This window comes from Nerophis lumbriciformis, linkage group LG24, assembly GCF_033978685.3.
Source record: "Nerophis lumbriciformis linkage group LG24, RoL_Nlum_v2.1, whole genome shotgun sequence".
NCBI classification, from domain to species: Eukaryota; Metazoa; Chordata; class Actinopteri; order Syngnathiformes; family Syngnathidae; genus Nerophis; species Nerophis lumbriciformis.
This window is the reverse complement of record NC_084571.2, coordinates 28689741-28708975: the sequence shown is the minus strand read 5'-3', so window position 1 is coordinate 28708975 and position 19235 is coordinate 28689741. Positions and strand designations below refer to the sequence as shown.

Here is a 19235-nt window from a genome sequence, read left to right as displayed (position 1 = left end):
AGTAACTCAGTTACTAACTCAGTTACTTACACCAAAAAGTAATGCGTTACTGGGAAAAGTAACTATTTAGTTACTTCTTTTTTTCTTCTTTTTTTTTTTAAAGCTCCCATTGATGCCCTTTTTGCCTTCATTTCAGTACTGTTATTGCACTGGAGAATAATACAATCTGTTGATCAACTTGACATGCATTTATATTTTCCTTTTAACATAATTAATGAAAAACAGTGCAACATAAAAAGGCATTCCTCCTTTCTTTAAACTTGGACCAATGACCATTAATAAAAAACAAGTTTAAGTGCAACATAAGAAGAAACATCATCTTCCTTGAAACATAGGTAGTGAAATAAAGCCTGACATCTGGAGTGATGCTGCTGTCTTCCACACTTGGAGCCATGGATTGTAGAATCCTTGTTTTCAGTGGCAGGATCATTGACACAGATGGTGAAGTTTCAGTGCTCAGTAGAGATGTAACACTTTTGAGGGGTTTAAGCACCTAGAGGACCTCATCTGCCACTCTCACATCATCATCAGACAGGGTGACATTTGTCTTCAGGGTGTTGTGGGTCAATGCAGAGTATATAGCTGCCTGCTGCTCCAACATATCATAAGTGGAGTTCCACCTCGTTGGGACATCATGTATGAGCAGGCAGCTTTAGCATTTCTTGCTTTGTCTTAAGCACATGAGCAGCTGTTGTGCTTGGGTGGAAGTAAGAAACCTTCCTGATCCTCCCAAAGAGGCGCTCCATCCTATTGACTGAGATTCCCTTCTGTGATGCCAAATTCACTACATGTGCAAAGCACCTATCTGTGGTCCCAGTCCTGCCTCATTCTCTGTAATTATTTGATTTTTGGCATTATCACGTGTGACTGGGATATCTTTATCTTCCATTCCTCCACTGCTTGTGTCAGTACCTGCGCAAGGTGACTCTCGTAGAGGGGGCGTGTCTTCTCATCTCCCAGTCTGCTGTGATGAAGTGAGCGCTTATAGTTCCGCTGGACGTCCACCCGTCTGTCATGAGCGCAACAGATGATGCTCGGGATAGTTCATCCACAACTTTTTTCTTCTCCTGCTCATAAAGATCTGGCACAATCTTATTGCTGAAGTGGGTGCGCGACGGGATGTCGTAACGTGGTTCAAGCACGTTCAGCATGTGTTTAAAACCCTCGTTTTGCACAACCGAGTCTGCACTTATAAACACACCGATTCAATGGCGCTGGGCGTTCAAGCTCCTCCGTTATTGCGCTCGCCATGACCACGCTGTGTGTGGACTGAACGTAACAACTTTTTTTGTTGTTTCATATATCAAACCGCGGATCAAACCAAACCTCCCCCCCCCGCCCCCCCACACACACATAGACCGCGCCTCTTTTCTTCTCTCCGGCTTGTGACAGAGGAAGATTCAGAAGAAAGACACCGCAGCGCTTCTGTTTCTAGCCGATATTACATCAAAAGTAACGTAAAATAACGCAGTAACGCATCATGTAGTAACGGTAACTAAATTACTGAATAAAAAAAAAATAACGCGTTAGATTACTAGTTACTGCCGAAACTAACGGCGTTACAGTAACGCGTTAGTCCCAACACTGGTTTCTGGTGTGGTTTTTGCTCAATAAAGTGATTGATGAAATTCCTGTCCGTCAAGTGTCTCGACAGACGATAAATGAACTGTGTTGACAAAGATTGTTTTATTCATTGGGGCCACTCTTGTTGTCTATCTCTCACAGAGTTGCGTTGCAAAATCATACAGAATAAATTGTAATGTGTTTATTTCGTTTAGAGTTCAGATGGGATTTTTGATTTCCTGCGCAGCATTAATTTGCTGTGCGCAGAAGACGCGTGAGCAGTGCACAATTGCGCAGGCGCGCACTTTAGAGGGAACGTTGATGAAAAACATGTGCCTTGGTTGAAAGGTTGAAAAACACTGGATTAAGTGATTCTCCGTGCATTCTACTAACCGACCACCACCCGCCGTCGGCGTGACATTGAGTCATTCATTTTAGATCAGCAGTTCTTTGTACCGTAGAAGAAGAACAAACACCGGAAGTAGCGTCTTACGCGCATGGCGCTATTTGACAAATAAATACCTGGCTGCACTAACAAATAACTTTTATATTGTCTATAAAGTAATACATTAGTGCTTCGTTTGAACAGAACACAGGTGAGTACTTTGCCTACTCTTTGGGGAACAATGCAACACCGCGAGGTTACATGTTTGCAGTCGCTTTCACAAGAACGTAACTCGAACGTTCAGTCATTCATTCTTATTAGCTTAGCCGCATGCTAATATTTGTGATGTTTTTAGCGACGTTAGTTAAGCAACGGGAAAAAAGACACCAATTTACTATGTAAAATGATTCAATATTGTTCAAATCGCGAGTAATTACATTGTCACCGGTCATGTAAGCAACGCCTCAAGCTAAGTTAGCATTAGCCGCACTGTAGGGTTCAACTCGGTGTGAATCTGTGAGGTAACTAAACTAAACACTACAATTTTACCTAAATAGGCTGGTTTTTATTAATGAATGTTGGCAACTTGAGTCCACAAAAAACTATTATTGAATCATAAGTAATGTCTTGAGGGAGGCACCCCTCGCGACCCCGTAAGGGACAAGCGGTAGGAAATAAATAGTATTTTGCCTATCATCTACAATCATGATGCAAGACAAGAACACATTGATTTCACAGATGCATCACGAAGTTTACTTTCCCCTTCAACAACAAACTATCAATAATGACAGACTTCATGAGAGACAACGGCTATTACTTTGGAACAAATGGTGATCTAGAGCCTTATGTTTTTGAGCCTGAATATAAGGAGGATGAGCTTCAAGTTTTAGAAGCTGTGTGCTCAACAGATCCAGCTTTAGTGAAATACTAACCATCATGCAGCGCTGAACAAAATATGCAAACTAGAGATGTCCTATAATGGCTTTTTTGCCGATATTCCGATATTGTCCAACTCTTAATTACCGATTCCGATATCAGCCGATACGGATATATACAGTCGTGGAATTAACACATTATTATGCCTAATTTTGTTGTGATGCCCCGCTGGATGCATTAAACAATGTAACAAGGTTTTCCAAAATAAATCAACTCAAGTTATGGAAAAAAATGCCAACATGGCACTGCCATATTTATTATTGAAGTCACAAAGTGCATTCTTTTTTTTAACACGCCTCAAAACAGCAGCTTGGAATTTGGGACATGCTCTCCCTGAGAGAGCATGAGAAGGTTGATGTGGGCGGGATTGGGGGGAGGTGGGGGGTTGAGGGTAGCAGGGGGTGTATATTGTAGCGTCCCGGAAGAGTTAGTACTGCAAGGGGTTCTGGGTATTTGTTCTGTTGTGTTTATGTTGTGTTACGGTGCGGATGTTCTCCCGAAATGTGTTTAACAGTGTTAAAGTTGTTGATACGGCCACCCTCAGTGTGACCTGTATGGCTGTTGACCAAGTATGACTTGCATTCACTTGTGTGTGTGTGAAAAGCCGTAGGTATTATGGGATTGGGCCGGCACGCAATGGCAGCGCGTTTAAGGTTTATTGGCGCTCTGTACTTCTCCCTACGTCCGTATACACAGCGGCGTTTTAAAAAGTCATAAATTTTACTTTTTGAAACCGATACCGATAATTTCCGATATCACATTTTAAAGCATTTATCGGCCAATAATATTGGCAGTCCGATATTATCGAACATCTCTAATGGGAACTGCTCTTTTTTTTTGGTATTTTGCCTATTATCTACAATCATTATGTAAGACAAGAACACATTGAATTCACAGATGCATCACAAAGTTGACTTTTCCCTTCAACAACAAACTATTAATGTGCATATGCAAAAGTGCAATATATTTATCTGTACAGTAATCTCTTTATTTGTATCTGCACTTTATTGCTCTTTTATCCTGCACTACCATGAGCTAATGCAACACAATTTCGTTTTTATCTGTATTTTAAAGTTCAAATTTGAATGACAATAAAAGGAACTAGGGATGTCCGATAATATCGGGCTGCCGATACTATCAGCCGATAAATGCTTTAAAATGTAATATCGGAAATGATCGGTATCGGTTTCAAAAAGTAAAATTTATGACTTTTTAAAACGCTGCTGTACGGAGTGGTACACGGATTTGGGGATAAGTACAGAGCGCCAAAATACCTTAAAGGCGCTGCCTTTGCGTGCCGGCCCAATCACATAATATCTACAGCTTTTCACACACACAAGTGAATGCAAACATACTTGGTCAACAGCCATACAGGTCACACTGAGGGTGGCCGTATAAACAACTTTAACACTGTTACAAATATGCGCCACACTGTGAACCCACACCAAACAAGAATGACAAACACATTTCGGGAGAACATCCACACCGTAACACAACATAAACACAACAGAACAAATACCCAGAACCCCTTGCAGCACTAACTCTTCCGGGACGCTACAATATACCCGCTACCTCCCTCCCCCAACTTCCTCATGCTCTCTCAGGGAGAGCATGTCCCAAATTCCAAGCTGCTGTTTTGAGACATGTTAAAAAAATAATTCACTTTGTGACTTCAATAATAAATATGGCAGTGCCATTTTGGCATTTTTTTCCATAACTTGAGTTGATTTATTTTGGAAAACCTTGTTACATTGTTTAATGCATCCAGCTGGGGCATCACAACAAAATTAGGCATCATAATGGGTTAATTCCACGACTGTATATATCTGTATCGGTTGATATCGGAATCTGTAATTAAGCGTTGGACAATATCGGAATATCGGATATCGGCAAAAAAGCCATCATCGGACATATCTAAAAGGAAGTCTAAGTCTTAATAATGACAGACTTGATGAGAGACAACGGCTACTACTTTGGGACAAATGATGATTTTTGAGCCTGAATATAAGGAGGATGAGCTTCCAGTTTTAGAAGCTGTGTGCTAAACAGATCCAGCTTTAGTGAAATACTAACCATCATGCAGCGCTGAACAAGATATGCAAACATAATAAAAAAATCACTTACTGCACAATGTCTGCTCTCATGAGGACGCAGACTTATGGGATATTCAAATCTTCTCCTTTAGATGAAAAATATATCAAAATCCTCATGCAAGTTAAAAAAAGGTGCTGCAAACAAGCATCTTTTAGTGTCATTTTCGCCATAACTGGCTTTATGTTGAATGTCAAAGTTGACCAATTTCTTAGTTTATGGCCACATCCTTCGACTAGCCAGGTGAGAGGCATTATTTATAATCAAAAAATAACTTTCACCAGCTCTTAGGCGATGCAGCAGCTCAGTATATCAACACTGCAGCTCCACAAGCTAGTTAGCTCTCTGTTCAGTTCAGTTTCAGTTTATTGTGATGAATTACAATGTAATTCATCAAATATTTCCAGTTGTTTCATTACAGTATGTCCGAAAATGAGTAGGAAGAAGCCGATCTTATATAATCCTACCCCTTTTCATTCCATAGCAATTTTATCCCATTTCCTTGTTTTCTGTAACATAACAGTGAACAAATAAATAAATAAACAAATAATATACCATAGTAAGTAAACAAATATTAAAAATACATAAAAAATCTTTGTCTCAATAAAAAAATAAAAAATCACTGTGCCGCTAAAAATAGTTTGTCTGCGTTAGCGCTTGTAATAACAATATCTCCATTACGTGGTTAATATTCAGGTCATGAAATGTAAATGGAGGGTGGCTTTTTAGAGTGCTTTATAGGTGGAATAGTGTACTCCCATTAGCTGCATTGTTAGCCACCTGGTACTTGCCGTATTTTACGACTTGATTGGATTAAAAAAGAGAGTTTTTGTCTTTCATAAGTATTGTGAATGATAGGCAAAATTCCAAAAAAGTGCATTTCCTTTAGGCCAGGTTTACTATGCATTCATTCCCCAAACTACCGGTATTGTGAATTGCTACCAACCCTTTCCTCAGTTCCCTGCAAAATGGAGGCTGATCTGTACGATGAATTTGGGAACTACATCGGTCCAGAGCTGGACTCTGATGACGATGATGAAAATGACATGGATGCAGAAGACAGAGACGTCGATGAGGTAGCACTCTGCCATGTTCTAAAAACGCGGATTGTCCGTGTGCTTATACATGCATGTTATTGAGATAACATTCTCCCCCGGCAGGGCGATGAGGACGATGACGATGAGCCGGCCGATGCTGACGAGGACGTCCCCGGAATGGAGGTGGTCTTGCACGAAGACAAGAAATACTACCCAACAGCAGAGGAGGTCTACGGGCCTGAAGTGGAGACCATCGTCCAAGAGGAAGACACGCAACCTCTTACAGGTAAGTGATGAAGAGAAGCATTGGAGCACATTGTGTGAGCACATGATGATTCCTTTGTTGTCCCACCAGAGCCCATCATCAAGCCAGTGAGACACAAGCAGTTCACCCTGATGGAGCAAGAGCTACCAGCTACTGTTTATGACATGGAGTGAGCAACCCTCTACTGTGCCAGTCATTGTTTATTATTAGAGATGTCCGATAATGGCTTTTTTGCCGATATCCGATATTCCCCAACTCTTAATTACCGATTCCGATATCAACCGATACCGATATATACAGTCGTGGAATTAACACATTATTATGCCCAATTTTGTTGTGATGCCCCGCTGGATGCATTAAACAATGTAACAAGGTTTTCCAAAATAAATCAACTCAAGTTATGGAAAACAATGCCAACATGGCACTGCCATATTTATTATTGAAGTCACAAAGCGCATTATTTTTTTTAACATGCCTCAAAACAGCAGCTTGGAATTTGGGACATGCTCTCCCTCAGAGAGCATGAGGAGGTTGTGGTGGTGGTGGGGGGTGGGGGGGTGTATATTGTAGCGTCCCGGAAGAGTTAGTTTTGATTGATCGATTGAGACTTTTATTAGTAGGTTGCACAGTGAAGTACATATTCCGTACAATTGACCACCAAATGGTAACACCCGAATAATTTTTTCAACTTATTTAAGTCGGGGTCCACTTAAATTGATTCATGATACAGATATATACTATCAGATATATACTATCATCATAATTCAGTCATCACACAAGATAATCATCAGGGTATATACATTGAATTATTTACATTATTTACAATCCGGGGTGTGGAGGGGGGGGTTAGGTTTGGTTGTTATCATCACTTCAGTCATCAACAATTGAGAACAGAGAAATGGACATTGAAACAGTGTAGGTCTGACTTGGTAGGATATGTACAGCAAGTAGTGGTCTTAGAGAGGGAGAGAGAGAGATCAGAAGGCATGAGAAAAAGTATCTACACTTGATTATTAACAAGGGGTTGCTGCAAAGGGTTCTGGGTATTTGTACTGTTGTGTTTTATGTTGTGTTACGGTGCGGATGTTCTCCCGAAATGTGTTTGTCATTCTTGTTTGTTGTGGGTTCACAGTGTGGCGCATATTTGTAACAGTGTTAAAGTTGTTTATACGGCCACCCTCAGTGTGACCTGTATGGCTGTTGACCAAGTATGAATTGCATTCACTTGTGTGTGTGCGTGTGTGAAAAGCCGTAGATATTATGTGATTGGACCGGCACGCAAAGGCAGTGCCTTTAAGGTTTATTGGCGCTCCCTACGTCCGTGTACCACTCCGTACAGCGGCGTTTTAAAAAGTCATACATTTTACTTTTTGAAACCGATACCGATAATTTCCGATATTACATTTTAAAGCATTTATCGGCCGATAATATCGGCAGTCCGATATTATCGGACATCTCTATTTTTTATAATACTTTCTGCATGTTGTCAGTAGCTAAGTGGAATTTTCCTCCCTGCCAGATTCCTCGCAGACTTGATGGATAGTCCCGAGCTGATCCGTAACGTCACCTTGTGTGGCCATCTCCACCACGGCAAGGTTAGATCTCTTGGCCCCTGCTCCTCAAGATGAACTGATATCATCACAGTCGGTGCTCATAACTTCCTGTCCTTTTTTAATAAGTGCATGACATATTTTAATCCTTTTTCAGACCTGCTTTGTGGACTGCATGATCGAGCAGACACACCCAGAAATCAGGAAAAGGGACGACATGGATGTGAGTGTGCTGTCAAAGATCATCCGGCATCCATTCATGCCCAGTTAGGTTGTCAACAATTGCAGTTTAACACACCTCTGGACTTTTTCAGCTCCGCTACACAGACATCCTTTTTACAGAACAGGAGGTGAGCACTCTCTTTTCAGTCAGCTTTACAGATGCCATGTCTGCTCTAATGATATTGTCAGAGGTCTTAGTACAGTGGAACCTGCTTGTGTCAACCAACTCATCAAGTCATGGTCCACTGTGTTCTTAATAGAGATCGGCCAATTATCAGCGCCAATGTTTGGCATTTTGTCGTATTTCGGTATCTGCCTTTTTTATTTTTTTTCAACTACAAAATAACTACATCAGTGGATACAATAATTTGAAAAAAAATATATTAATGAAGTAGATAGTAATAACCACTGCTTGAGAAAAGTTACCTTTTTGCTGCAACCCACATTTTAATTGTTTTTTATTAAACTAAGATTTAAAAATAACTTAATTCTCAATCATTATCCCCAAATATTTTTTGATATATGACAGGGCATTTTTTTGTGTTCTTGTGAGAATTTCCCCCCAGTGCTCACAAGGAAATCTTAAAATGTATTCAATTCATAAACTGCTATAACATTGTAGAATATTGAGTTGATGACAAGTTATTGTGATGTTAAGAAATCCCATATTTTTACCAATTTCCCCTGTAGATGTTCTATATTTTGAAGTGCAATAATGTCGATGCTCTTCTGAGACACGTGTTAAATTTAAAAGTTAAAGTATCACTGATAGTCACACACACACACACACACACACACACACACACACACACACACACACACACACACACACACACACACACAAGGTGTGGTGAAATTATCCTCTGCATTTGACCCATCCCCATGTTCACCCCCTGGGAGGTGAGAGGAGCAGTGAGCAGCAGCGATGGCCGCGCTCGGGAATCATTTGGTGATTTGGCCCCCAATTTCAACCTTTGATGCTGAGTGCCAAGCAGGGAGGTAATTGGTCCCATTTTTATAGTCTTTGGTATGTCTCGGCCAGGGTTTGAACTCACAACCTACCCATCTCAAGGCGGACACTCTAACCACTGAGCAAGTGTTTGTGAATTCCCCTGATGTTTTTTGTAGCTAAATTAACCACAACATTAGCGCCAAATAAAACATTATGTCGACTCGGTACTGGTCCGCCTTTTCCCAAAAATGTTTTGGAAAAAATACACATCTTAAAACCTTGTCCAGTTGTTTACTGACATATACTGTTCATGTTTAAATAACTTAATGCAAATGAATATCGGCTCCAAATATAGGTTATCTTCAATGACTACCGTACTAATAATGGATATAGGCTCTGAAAAAAACATATTGGTCGATCTCTCGTCAACATACATGGTTGACCGCTTTTGTTGTTTTATTCTGAATCTGACTTTGCACTAAACAGGAAGTCACTGTGTGAAGGTAACTCAACAGTAGTAATGTCGCTTTTGACATTTCAGGTGGTGTAGCAATAACGATGAAGTTGTCAATGCTCTGACACATGTCGACATAAACGGGATCCTTTTGCATAGAAATTGTATATTTTATGTTGACCGGGGTACCCGCAAAGTCTTAAAAAGTCCTAAATCCAACAATTTGTACCTAAAGCCTTAAAATGTCTTAAATTTGATAAATTCAAGCAATGGCTAGTTTGTGCTTATGTCAGCCAGCCTGCTGCGCACTGACATAAACCAGGTCTCCTGTAAAGATAACTGAAAAATGTTAGTGTTTATGAAGTAAATAACATACGTGGTCTTTTTTTCTGGAAATGTAGTTTATAGATAAAAGCAATCTACATCAAAGATGCTGATTTTTGTCCCGTGTATATTTCATAGAGAGGGGTTGGCATCAAGAGTACTCCCGTCACAATGGTGCTGCCGGACTCCAGAGGCAAATCCTACCTCTTGAACATAATGGATACGCCAGGTAATGTGCTTGTGCTTTGTGTGGTTTCTCCTTTTCTGGTGACACACTAGAAGTTAAACGCACTCTTGTTCCCTAAAGGTCACGTGAACTTCTCTGATGAGGTGACATCCAGCATCCGCATCTCAGATGGCATCATCCTCTTCATCGACGCAGCGGAAGGGGTATGATTGTTTTGTCTTGTTCCGATTCGGCCTGATAAACTTTGATATCTGTCAACGCTTCGAGATTCTGCAGGAGAATTCAAAGAATCTTTTTGTTTAACAAACCGTTTATTGTCAGTAGTAACCACTAGGGGTGTCCCAATCGGATATCAGTACGATATCAGCCAAAATATTGGATTTATGGCTTACATCTAAGTCAGGGATGCCCACACTTTTTCTGCAAGCGAGCTACTTTTAAATTGACAAAGTCAAGGGGATTTACCTCATTCATATATATAATTTATATTTATTTATTTATGAAAGAGACGTTTTTGTTAACAAGTTAAAGGTGTTTAATGATAATACAAGCATGTTAAACACATATAGATTCCTTTCTTTCATGAAGACAAGAATATAATTTGGTGTATTACCTGATTCTGATGACTTGCATTGATTGGAATCAGACACTAGTGCTGATAATGTCCGCATTTTCAAATGGAGGAAAAAAGTCCTCCATTCTGTCCAATACCACATGAAAGTGGTTGTTTTTTTGCATCCTATTTGTCCAGCTTCCATACTCGTTTTTATACACTTTACAAGAAATACATTGGCAGCAAACTCCGTAGCTTGCCAGCTTGTGCACGCCAGCTTCCTGAGACTCTTATTTTGTTAGCGCAGGCAGGATGAAGCAGCGCTTTTATTGTGAAGATAGGAACTGTGCAGTCGGTCATTAGAGTTTTGACAGCAGGTACGACGCAATAGTCTGTTGAAATTGAAAGTGTTTCTCGCCTTCCTGTCGGTAATTTTTTCTTAATAATGAGCTCGCAGCAGCCAGCGTCCTATCAGAAGACCCCCGGGTGAATGTCAATCAAGTGACGTATTGGTGAAGATTGATGATCGCTAATTTTTAGGTCTATTTTTAAATACCTGGCTGGTGATCGACTGACACTTCTTCTGCGATCGACTGGTAGCTTGCGATCGACGTAATGGGCACCCCTGATCTAAATTCTCCGGTATGGTCGCTCCTGCAGCATGTTTACTTCTGCAAAGCTGGACAGCCAGTTAACATCTAAATGTCCTCCAATAAGCACACAAAGTTGGTCTTTTTTTGTATTTTGGTCAAGTCATTTACAAAAAGGTAAACATGGTAGGCTATTGCTGGTATTGCTAGTGGTGGTCAACCAAGCTAAGATGGCTCTCTCACTATAAAAGAGGCTTAAATCTTCCTGCAAAAAAAAAATACGAGCAATAAATCAAGCTATGCAATGGAACATATTCCTATACGTTCTCAAAAAAAGATTTGTCGAGTGGTATCAAGGATTACGTCGCTCGCGTTCCCAGATATATCGAACGATTGTGCTCCAAAACAGATGGAAACTTGGAAGAAAAACAAAAGATGTGGCTGACCACATAAAATGAGTGGTGGGCACTTTAAAATGAGCTAGAGGGCCACATAAAATAATGTGGCGGACCACATTAGAATTATGTATTGGCCATTTTAAAATTAAGAGACCGGCTGCATTGAAATAATGTGGCGGTCCAAAATAAAATGATATAGCAGGCCACATTAGAATTATTATTAGCCTTTGTTTAACCAGGTAAAATCCCATTGAGATCAAAGATCTCTTTTCCAAGGGAGACCTGGCCAAGAGGGCAGCAGCAAGGTTACATTAAAAACAGTAAACAAATACATAAAACATCACATTTACAACATTAAAACTTGCTCACATGACACATGTGCATACAGACAAGGTAGACTGCAGTCCTTTCACAGAAGCTTTAAACTCCTTCAACGTAACTAGGGTTTGAAGTTTAATATTCGATTGTAGGTTATTCCAAGCCGTCGGTGCTGAAAACCTAAATGCTTTCTTGCCCAGTTCAGTTCTTACTTTGGGGATGACAAATTGCAGAACATTCATTGAACGAAGATTGTGACTTCCTTGTTTCTTTGTTTCTTTGAATGATGGTGCAGGCCAGATTTTTTCCACCCCGGCTTGAGTTTGACACCTGCGCTGTAGATGAAACATTATTTACTTGTTAATGACACAAACCAAAAAGCTCCTTTTTTTAGCGGTCCACTCACAAACGAGGATCTCCCAGATGACCAACACCAAACTTCAGCAGCGCAGTGACTGTCACATATTTGTTTGCAGGTGATGCTGAATACAGAGCGACTCATCAAACACGCCGTTCAGGAGCACATGGCCATCACCATCTGCATCAACAAGGTGGACCGACTCATCGTGGAGCTCAAACTGCCCCCCACGGACGCCTACTACAAACTCCGCCACATTGTGGACGAGGTCAACGGTTTGCTCAGGTAAAAACCCTGTCGGCCTATGCAGCCATAAAAGTAGCGCTGCACGATTATGGCCAAAATAATAATCACACATTTTTTCATCAATATTGGAATCACGATTATTAATTGCGATGAGGTGGCGACTTGTCCAGGGTGTACGCCGCCTTCCGCCCGATTGTAGCTGAGATAGGCTCCAGCGCCCCCCGCGACCCCAAAGGGAATAAGCGGTAGAAAATGGATGGATGGATGGATTATTAATTGTTAATGAAACACATTTTATTGCACTTTCTATTTTAAACAAACAGTATGTAAATTTGGCTCTAATTTCAAGATTAAACAAAAAAAAAATGCATTAATATATAATAAAATTGACAAAAAACAAAGGGCTAACTAAAATAAATATGCCATTGCAGAGTGCGATCATAAAGTGCAAACAAGTGAAAAAAATAAGATTATGCACGAAAAGCACATGCAAAGGAACACATTCATTGTACTGTAGTAGGTTTTGCACACTCTTGGCATTCTCTTGATGAGCTTCAAGCACACTTGTGAAGTGAAAATCATTTCAGGTGACTACCTCTTGAAGCTCATCGAGGGAATGCCAATAGTTTGCAAAGTAGTAATCAGACCAAAGGGTGGCTATTTTGAAGAAACTAGAATATATAACATGTTTGCAGTTATTTCACCTTTTTTGTTAAGTACATACTGTAACCCCACATGTGTTCATTCATAGTTTTGATGCCTTCAGTGACAATCTACAATGTGAAGTGAATTATATTTATATAGCGCTTTTTCTCTAGTGACTCAAAGCGCTTTACATAGTGAAACCCAATATCTAAGTTACATTTAAACCAGTGTGGGTGGCACTGGGAGCTGGTAGGTGAAGTGTCTTGCCCAAGGACACAACAGCAGTGACTAGGATGGCGGAAGCGGAGATCGAACCTGCAACCCTCAAGTTGCTGGCACGGCCGCTCTACCAACCGAGCTATACTGCCCCAATGTAAATAGTCATGAAAATAAAGAAAACACATTGAATGAGAAGGTGTGTCCAAACTTTTGACCTGTACTGTATGTCTTTGGCCAAATAAAACATTACTACATCCGTTATTTTGGCGAGTCTTTGAGAGGTGAATGGATACAGGGTCCCTCGGTGCACGGTTGATGTTACGGTCGTCTGTATTTAGGGCTCCCCTGCTTTTGTAGCTATTCGTCGGTGCTCTGTGCCAATGGCGTGTGGTCCACTCTGTTAGCAACCGGCTTTGATGGTGGTTGAGAAAAGAAGAGAAGTGTTGTTAATGCGTAACATGTCTCTGCAACTCGATAATTTGTTTGGATGTGCGCACCAACACAGCTTTGCCGTGCAGCTTTGCCGTGCAACTCATTGTGGCGTTTGTTGTTGTTTCATCTGCGCGCCTTTCCGGGTTTCTGGAAGCGAGTGGGAGTGCTTTGACAACGGCAAGGCATGCGGTTGTGTTTCGGGGTTAAAACGTGTCTGTGTTTGTAACCTATGGGTAACTCTGCGGGAGGGGAGGGCACTGCTGTAATAATGCATTTTTTTCCTAATAACTTTGGGAGTTACTGGCTAATCCATGGACATCTTATAAGTAGACGCAGCATCGACCGCTACTGCCTACTGGCGCTGACGAGACGCGGGGCCGCCATCTTGGAGTGGTGATCCACTCCACTCAGTGCAATTCATTTGGCAGGAGCAACGAACTGTCAGCGCATTTAATTAATCTTACCTCACTGAATACCACTGATTTTCACGCGTTCTTTTGTCATACGTGTAGCTATGATAAAGGACACGTTTGGCGTGTTTTATTATTCATAGTTTGCTTAACAGTAATAGAATATTCTTATATGCTATAAGTGACCAGATGTCCGAGATCAAAACTGTGAATATAATCCCAGAGAAGGGGGGAAAAAAACAGTCAGCTATTTTTAAATTCAAGAAACAATATGATTAGGTTATATATACATGCGTACATTCTACACAAAATTGGGTTGGAAAGCTAGACTAAATTTAGACTTGTATAATACTGTCCTAATGTACAGTATTACCGGTATACGTAACACAATCTGGACTGTGGTCCTAACTCTTACCCCTGTTGGCTTTTACAATCTTTATTTTCATCATTTATTTCAACTTTATGTTGTTCAAGTATGGCATTTTTAAATTTAATTAATTTAATTGACAAGCAATTCTATTATGGTCATACTCTTGTTTGCTAGCGGCTATGATTTCAGTACTATTGAAGATCTTTGCTCCTTCTCAACTCTGTGGTAATATTCTTTTCACAAAATACAACCAATAGTACGTTAATGTTAAATCTTACTTGTGAAAAGTAATCCCCCGATTCCTATTTTCAACAGTCCGCTCATTTGAGCAGGAAAACGCTGAACACCAGCCCGGCATCTTTGTTTTCTACCTGTCAACTGTCAGTTTAGGCTGCTCACCGGCTCCTCATCACCACTTCAAGATGGCGGCCTAATTTCTCGCGTCACAGCAGCCAATGCTGCGTGTACTTATAAGATGTCTATGGGCTCATCTACCTTCAACCTCTGTTGTCACTCACTCTTACTGCTCTCACATGAGTCCACTGTCTATCGGTCGCCCCCTGGTGGTTGGCTGACTTTTGGTTGAGAACGTGCATTGTTTGAAATGCAGCGGAGCCTGTTTTTGAATTGTTAATATCGCTGACGATCACCCTAATTTAAACGTAGCAGCCAAAATTGTGATCACGATTAAAATTCGATTAGCTGTGCAGCCCTACATACAAGCATTTTTCCCCATGAAGAGAGCGTTCATTTGTCCCACTTTCTATCTCAGTACTTACTCCACAGATGAGAACTTGGTGGTTTCTCCGCTTCTTGGGAACGTCTGCTTTGCCAGCTCCCAGTACAGCATCTGTTTCACTCTGGGCTCCTTTGCAAAGATCTACGCGGATACTTATGGTGAGACAACACACAATTAACAAGGCTGTGGTTGTGTTCTTTTATCATATGTACTGTATGTGTTTATATGTATCGGTATTATGGATGGGCCAAAAATCTGTATCGCAATATATATTGCCTCCTCTTGCGATAGCGATATATATCACGATATAATATTTGGTATATAAATGATAATAGAACCATTTCAAAAAGGGTTACAAAGACTACTAATTTAGCTGCTGATGTTTGTGGTGACATATTGCATCATTTTCGGTTGCATTATTTTCCCCAAAATATTATTAATCTACTTCTTGATTTACTTTTATTATCTGGTTACCTTCTGTTGTAACATGATTCTATCTTCACTTCAGTTAAAATGTATTAAGCACTTATTTTTCTGGGTATCGATCCGATACCAAATATTTACACATGTAGTATTGGTCATACCAATGCTGATAATGATACTTCAAATTGTGAAGATCAATAAATGATAACATTTTTATGTGGCAGAGTAACAATATAAATTAATATTTAAATTATTTTATTATTCCCTTTTATTACATACAACATGTATATTAATGTCCATAGTGCAAATTAAGTAAAAAAAAATAAAAAAAAAATTAAAATGGGCAAATACTACTAATAGCTCTTTTTTCCCAGAGTTTGTAAACCAAAAGTACAAAATATTTTGTGATACTAAAATATATTGTTCTAATCATTGTACTATCAACCACATACTGACACTAGGTATCCTTACTGTCGATATTTGTATCGATCCGCCCACCCCTGTTTACATTTAAGAGCTGTAGCTTCTCAGATAACTACACTTTTTGTATAATCTTTAGCTATTCCTTGTCCACTTGTTCTCCAGTGATAATGATATTTGTAAGACAGTTTATTTGTCGCCATGGAGTCGAGGATTAGTGATTTAGAAGCTGCACTGTGGCGGTACATTAGCCACTAGCTTGCTAGCGAGGACGCTACATTACGTTGAGGGCGCCTTCATTTACGGTACTTTTTCTCAAGTTTGCGCCACACAGGTAGAATATGTCATCAACATGCATTACCACTGTATATCGGTCGTGTTAAAAGCTTTATCGTCGGCCAAATTTATATAATATATTGTCTATATTGAGCAACTCTAATAGGAATGTATTTGTGTGTGTGTGTGTGTGTTTGCAGGAGACATCAACTACACAGAGTTCTCCAAAAGACTCTGGGGAGACATTTATTTTAACCCAAAAACGTGAGTGTTCAAACAATGTTTGACATCAGGATATTTGTTATCATTCCTTCATGGTTTTGTTTGTATTTCAATCAGACACAAGTTCACCAAGAAAGCTCCCAACAGTAACTCCCAGCGTAGCTTTGTGGAGTTTGTCCTGGAGCCGCTCTACAAAATCCTCTCACAGGTTGGAAGACGTCTTAAAAAGAAAAGGAAAAAAAATCCCCCCGAGGTCCTTTTAAGACTAGTTTTTCATGCGTCTCTGTTTAGGTGGTTGGGGACGTAGACACGTCTCTCCCCAGAGTCCTGGATGAGCTGGGAGTTCACCTGTCCAAAGAGGAGCTGAAACTAAACATCAAGCCGCTGCTGAGGCTGGTTTGTAACCGCTTCTTTGGGGAGTTCACTGGTATGCCTTTATTTTTATACTGCCATTTTTTGTTTGGAACGCAACATCTTACAACTTCACTGTGTAAAATTGATCTCCAATCTCTCTTCCTCCCGTAGGCTTCGTGGACATGTGTGTGCAGCACATTCCCTCACCACAGGAGGGCGCTCGAAACAAAATAGAGCACACCTACACAGGAGGTCTAGACTCGGACCTGGGAGAGGCCATGGCAGAGTGTGACCCTGAAGTGAGTGAAACGAAAAGTTCCTAGTTTGGTCGTAGAAAAACCCAGATGGCATACAAATACAAAGGCAAACTTTTGGCTTGCACTAGGACGATAATTAAAACATTTTGCTGGACAATATATTAATAATAATATAATTTAAAATTTTTGCTGGATTCATCCATCCATTTTCTACAGCTAGTCCCTTTTGGGGTCGCGGGGGGTGCTGGAGCTTATCTCAGCGGCATGATATATTAATAATAATAGTAATACATTTAATGTACGAGTGCCTGTCAAGAAACTTGAGGGCACTTTACAATACAGTATGCAGATAAAAAAACAAAACAAAGGAAAATAATCAGCATGTAACAAACAAATGCAGAACAGTGTAGAGGCAGTTAAAATGAATATGCAATTTTTAACAGGTGGGTTTTGAATGTCCTCCCCGTGACTGCGTGGGTTCCCTCCGGGTACTCCGGCTTCCTCCCACCTCCAAAGACATGCACCTGGGGATAGGTTGATTGGCAACACTAAATTGGCCCTAGTGTGTGAATGTGAGTGTGAATGTTGTCTGTCTATCCGTGTTGGCCCAGCGATGAGGTGGCGACTTGTCCAGGGTGTACCCCGTCTTCCGCCCGATTGTAGCTGAGATGGGCTCCAGCGACCCGAAGGGGATAAGCGGTAGAAAATGGATGGATGGATGGATGGATGGGTTTTGAGTCTGGATTTAAAAGTACAAATGGAGTCAACATTACGGATGCCAGTTGGTTGGGAGAGTAAATCTTTGCAGATAAATATTATTATTGTCCGCCTTATTTTGAGACCAAATTTAACACTAATGTAATCATAATATATTATAATAATTATAATGTAATAAATATATAATAAAGCATTCCGCAATAAATTTGTGATTTATTCTTTTTACCGTTGTAATTGGAAGGTCAAAAACCTTTAATTATCCTAAATAAACAATAAAAATAAGATCAACTTTTATTCTCTATTAGCAATATTTTCACCTTGAAATGCAGTCTCTTCCGCTGTTGGAAAAACCAGGTTTGGTGTTTTTGTAATTTATTTTTTGGACATCTATTTCCAACAAATTTGGCGTACTTTCATGTTCGTCCGTGTTGAGTTCATCTTCTCATTTTGAACACTTGTTTGAAGCCAAAATATTCTCACACTATTTGGTTTTGCATTCATGCTTTTTCCTCCTAATTTTTGTTACCTCGCGGTGCTTGTGACTATAGCGTGTGTGTGTGTGTGTGTGCGCGTGAACTAGCGGTCCTGCCTCTGCACACCGACACAAATATTGTTGGTGACTGACAAGAGGATTTATTACATTCATTTAATTCTGCTATTGAATAAACACGCTCATTTGCTGAGAGCGATGCACAGCGTGAAACCTCTTGCACCCTGTTTGAAAGCGAGAGACAAAGAACCAACAAGCACGACAATGGTAATTTATCGAAAACCACAAAACTTGTCGAGTTCATTTATTGTTGGATTAGTCGATTTATTCAGGCCTACTTTTGGCAACCTTTTTTGTCAAACTGAATCATTAAAAAATAGGCTGTATGAAAACCAAGCTTGTATTTGCAAGTTTGCACAATTGCTTTTGTAGCTCTCACTTACACCAAAAACACTCTTCTTACTTATCCATCAATCACACACACTCTTCATTCCACTAGATTGGTGTCAAACTCATTTTAGCTCAGGGGACTATTAAAATCATGGCATTAAAACTAAAAAATAAAGACATCTTCAGATTGTTTTCTTTGTCTTACTTTGGCCAAAAAGAGAACAAACACATTCTGAAATTATTACAATAAAAATATATACCGGTAGTTTAGATCCATGAAGGAAAAAAGAAAGTGAATGAATGTTTATAACTGAATAAATTTACAAATGCATAAAAAAAGTTTTTTTGTATTATTTTTTTTAATGAATTAACGTTTATGACAACCTTTTTTCCAAAACACAATATAGAATGTGAGATATAACAGGATAATGCATACATTTAT

General features: G+C 40.0%; 1 protein-coding gene across 1 annotated transcript in view; it reads left to right on the top strand.

Annotated features, from left to right (window-relative positions):
* The first annotated feature begins 1961 nt into the window (after positions 1–1961).
* eftud2 (elongation factor Tu GTP binding domain containing 2) overlaps positions 1962–19235 on the top strand; it is a 43331-nt gene continuing 26057 nt past the window's right edge. Inside the window, exons 1-15 of the mRNA XM_061981905.2 lie at positions 1962–2159; positions 5933–6051; positions 6136–6298; positions 6368–6446; positions 7797–7872; positions 7985–8050; positions 8142–8177; positions 9918–10008; positions 10087–10169; positions 12302–12468; positions 15278–15402; positions 16564–16627; positions 16703–16793; positions 16877–17012; positions 17111–17238. Coding sequence (XP_061837889.1) covers positions 5944–6051; positions 6136–6298; positions 6368–6446; positions 7797–7872; positions 7985–8050; positions 8142–8177; positions 9918–10008; positions 10087–10169; positions 12302–12468; positions 15278–15402; positions 16564–16627; positions 16703–16793; positions 16877–17012; positions 17111–17238 — 1413 coding nt within the window. The 5' untranslated portion in view covers positions 1962–2159; positions 5933–5943. The remainder of the gene's footprint in view (positions 2160–5932; positions 6052–6135; positions 6299–6367; positions 6447–7796; positions 7873–7984; positions 8051–8141; positions 8178–9917; positions 10009–10086; positions 10170–12301; positions 12469–15277; positions 15403–16563; positions 16628–16702; positions 16794–16876; positions 17013–17110; positions 17239–19235) is intronic.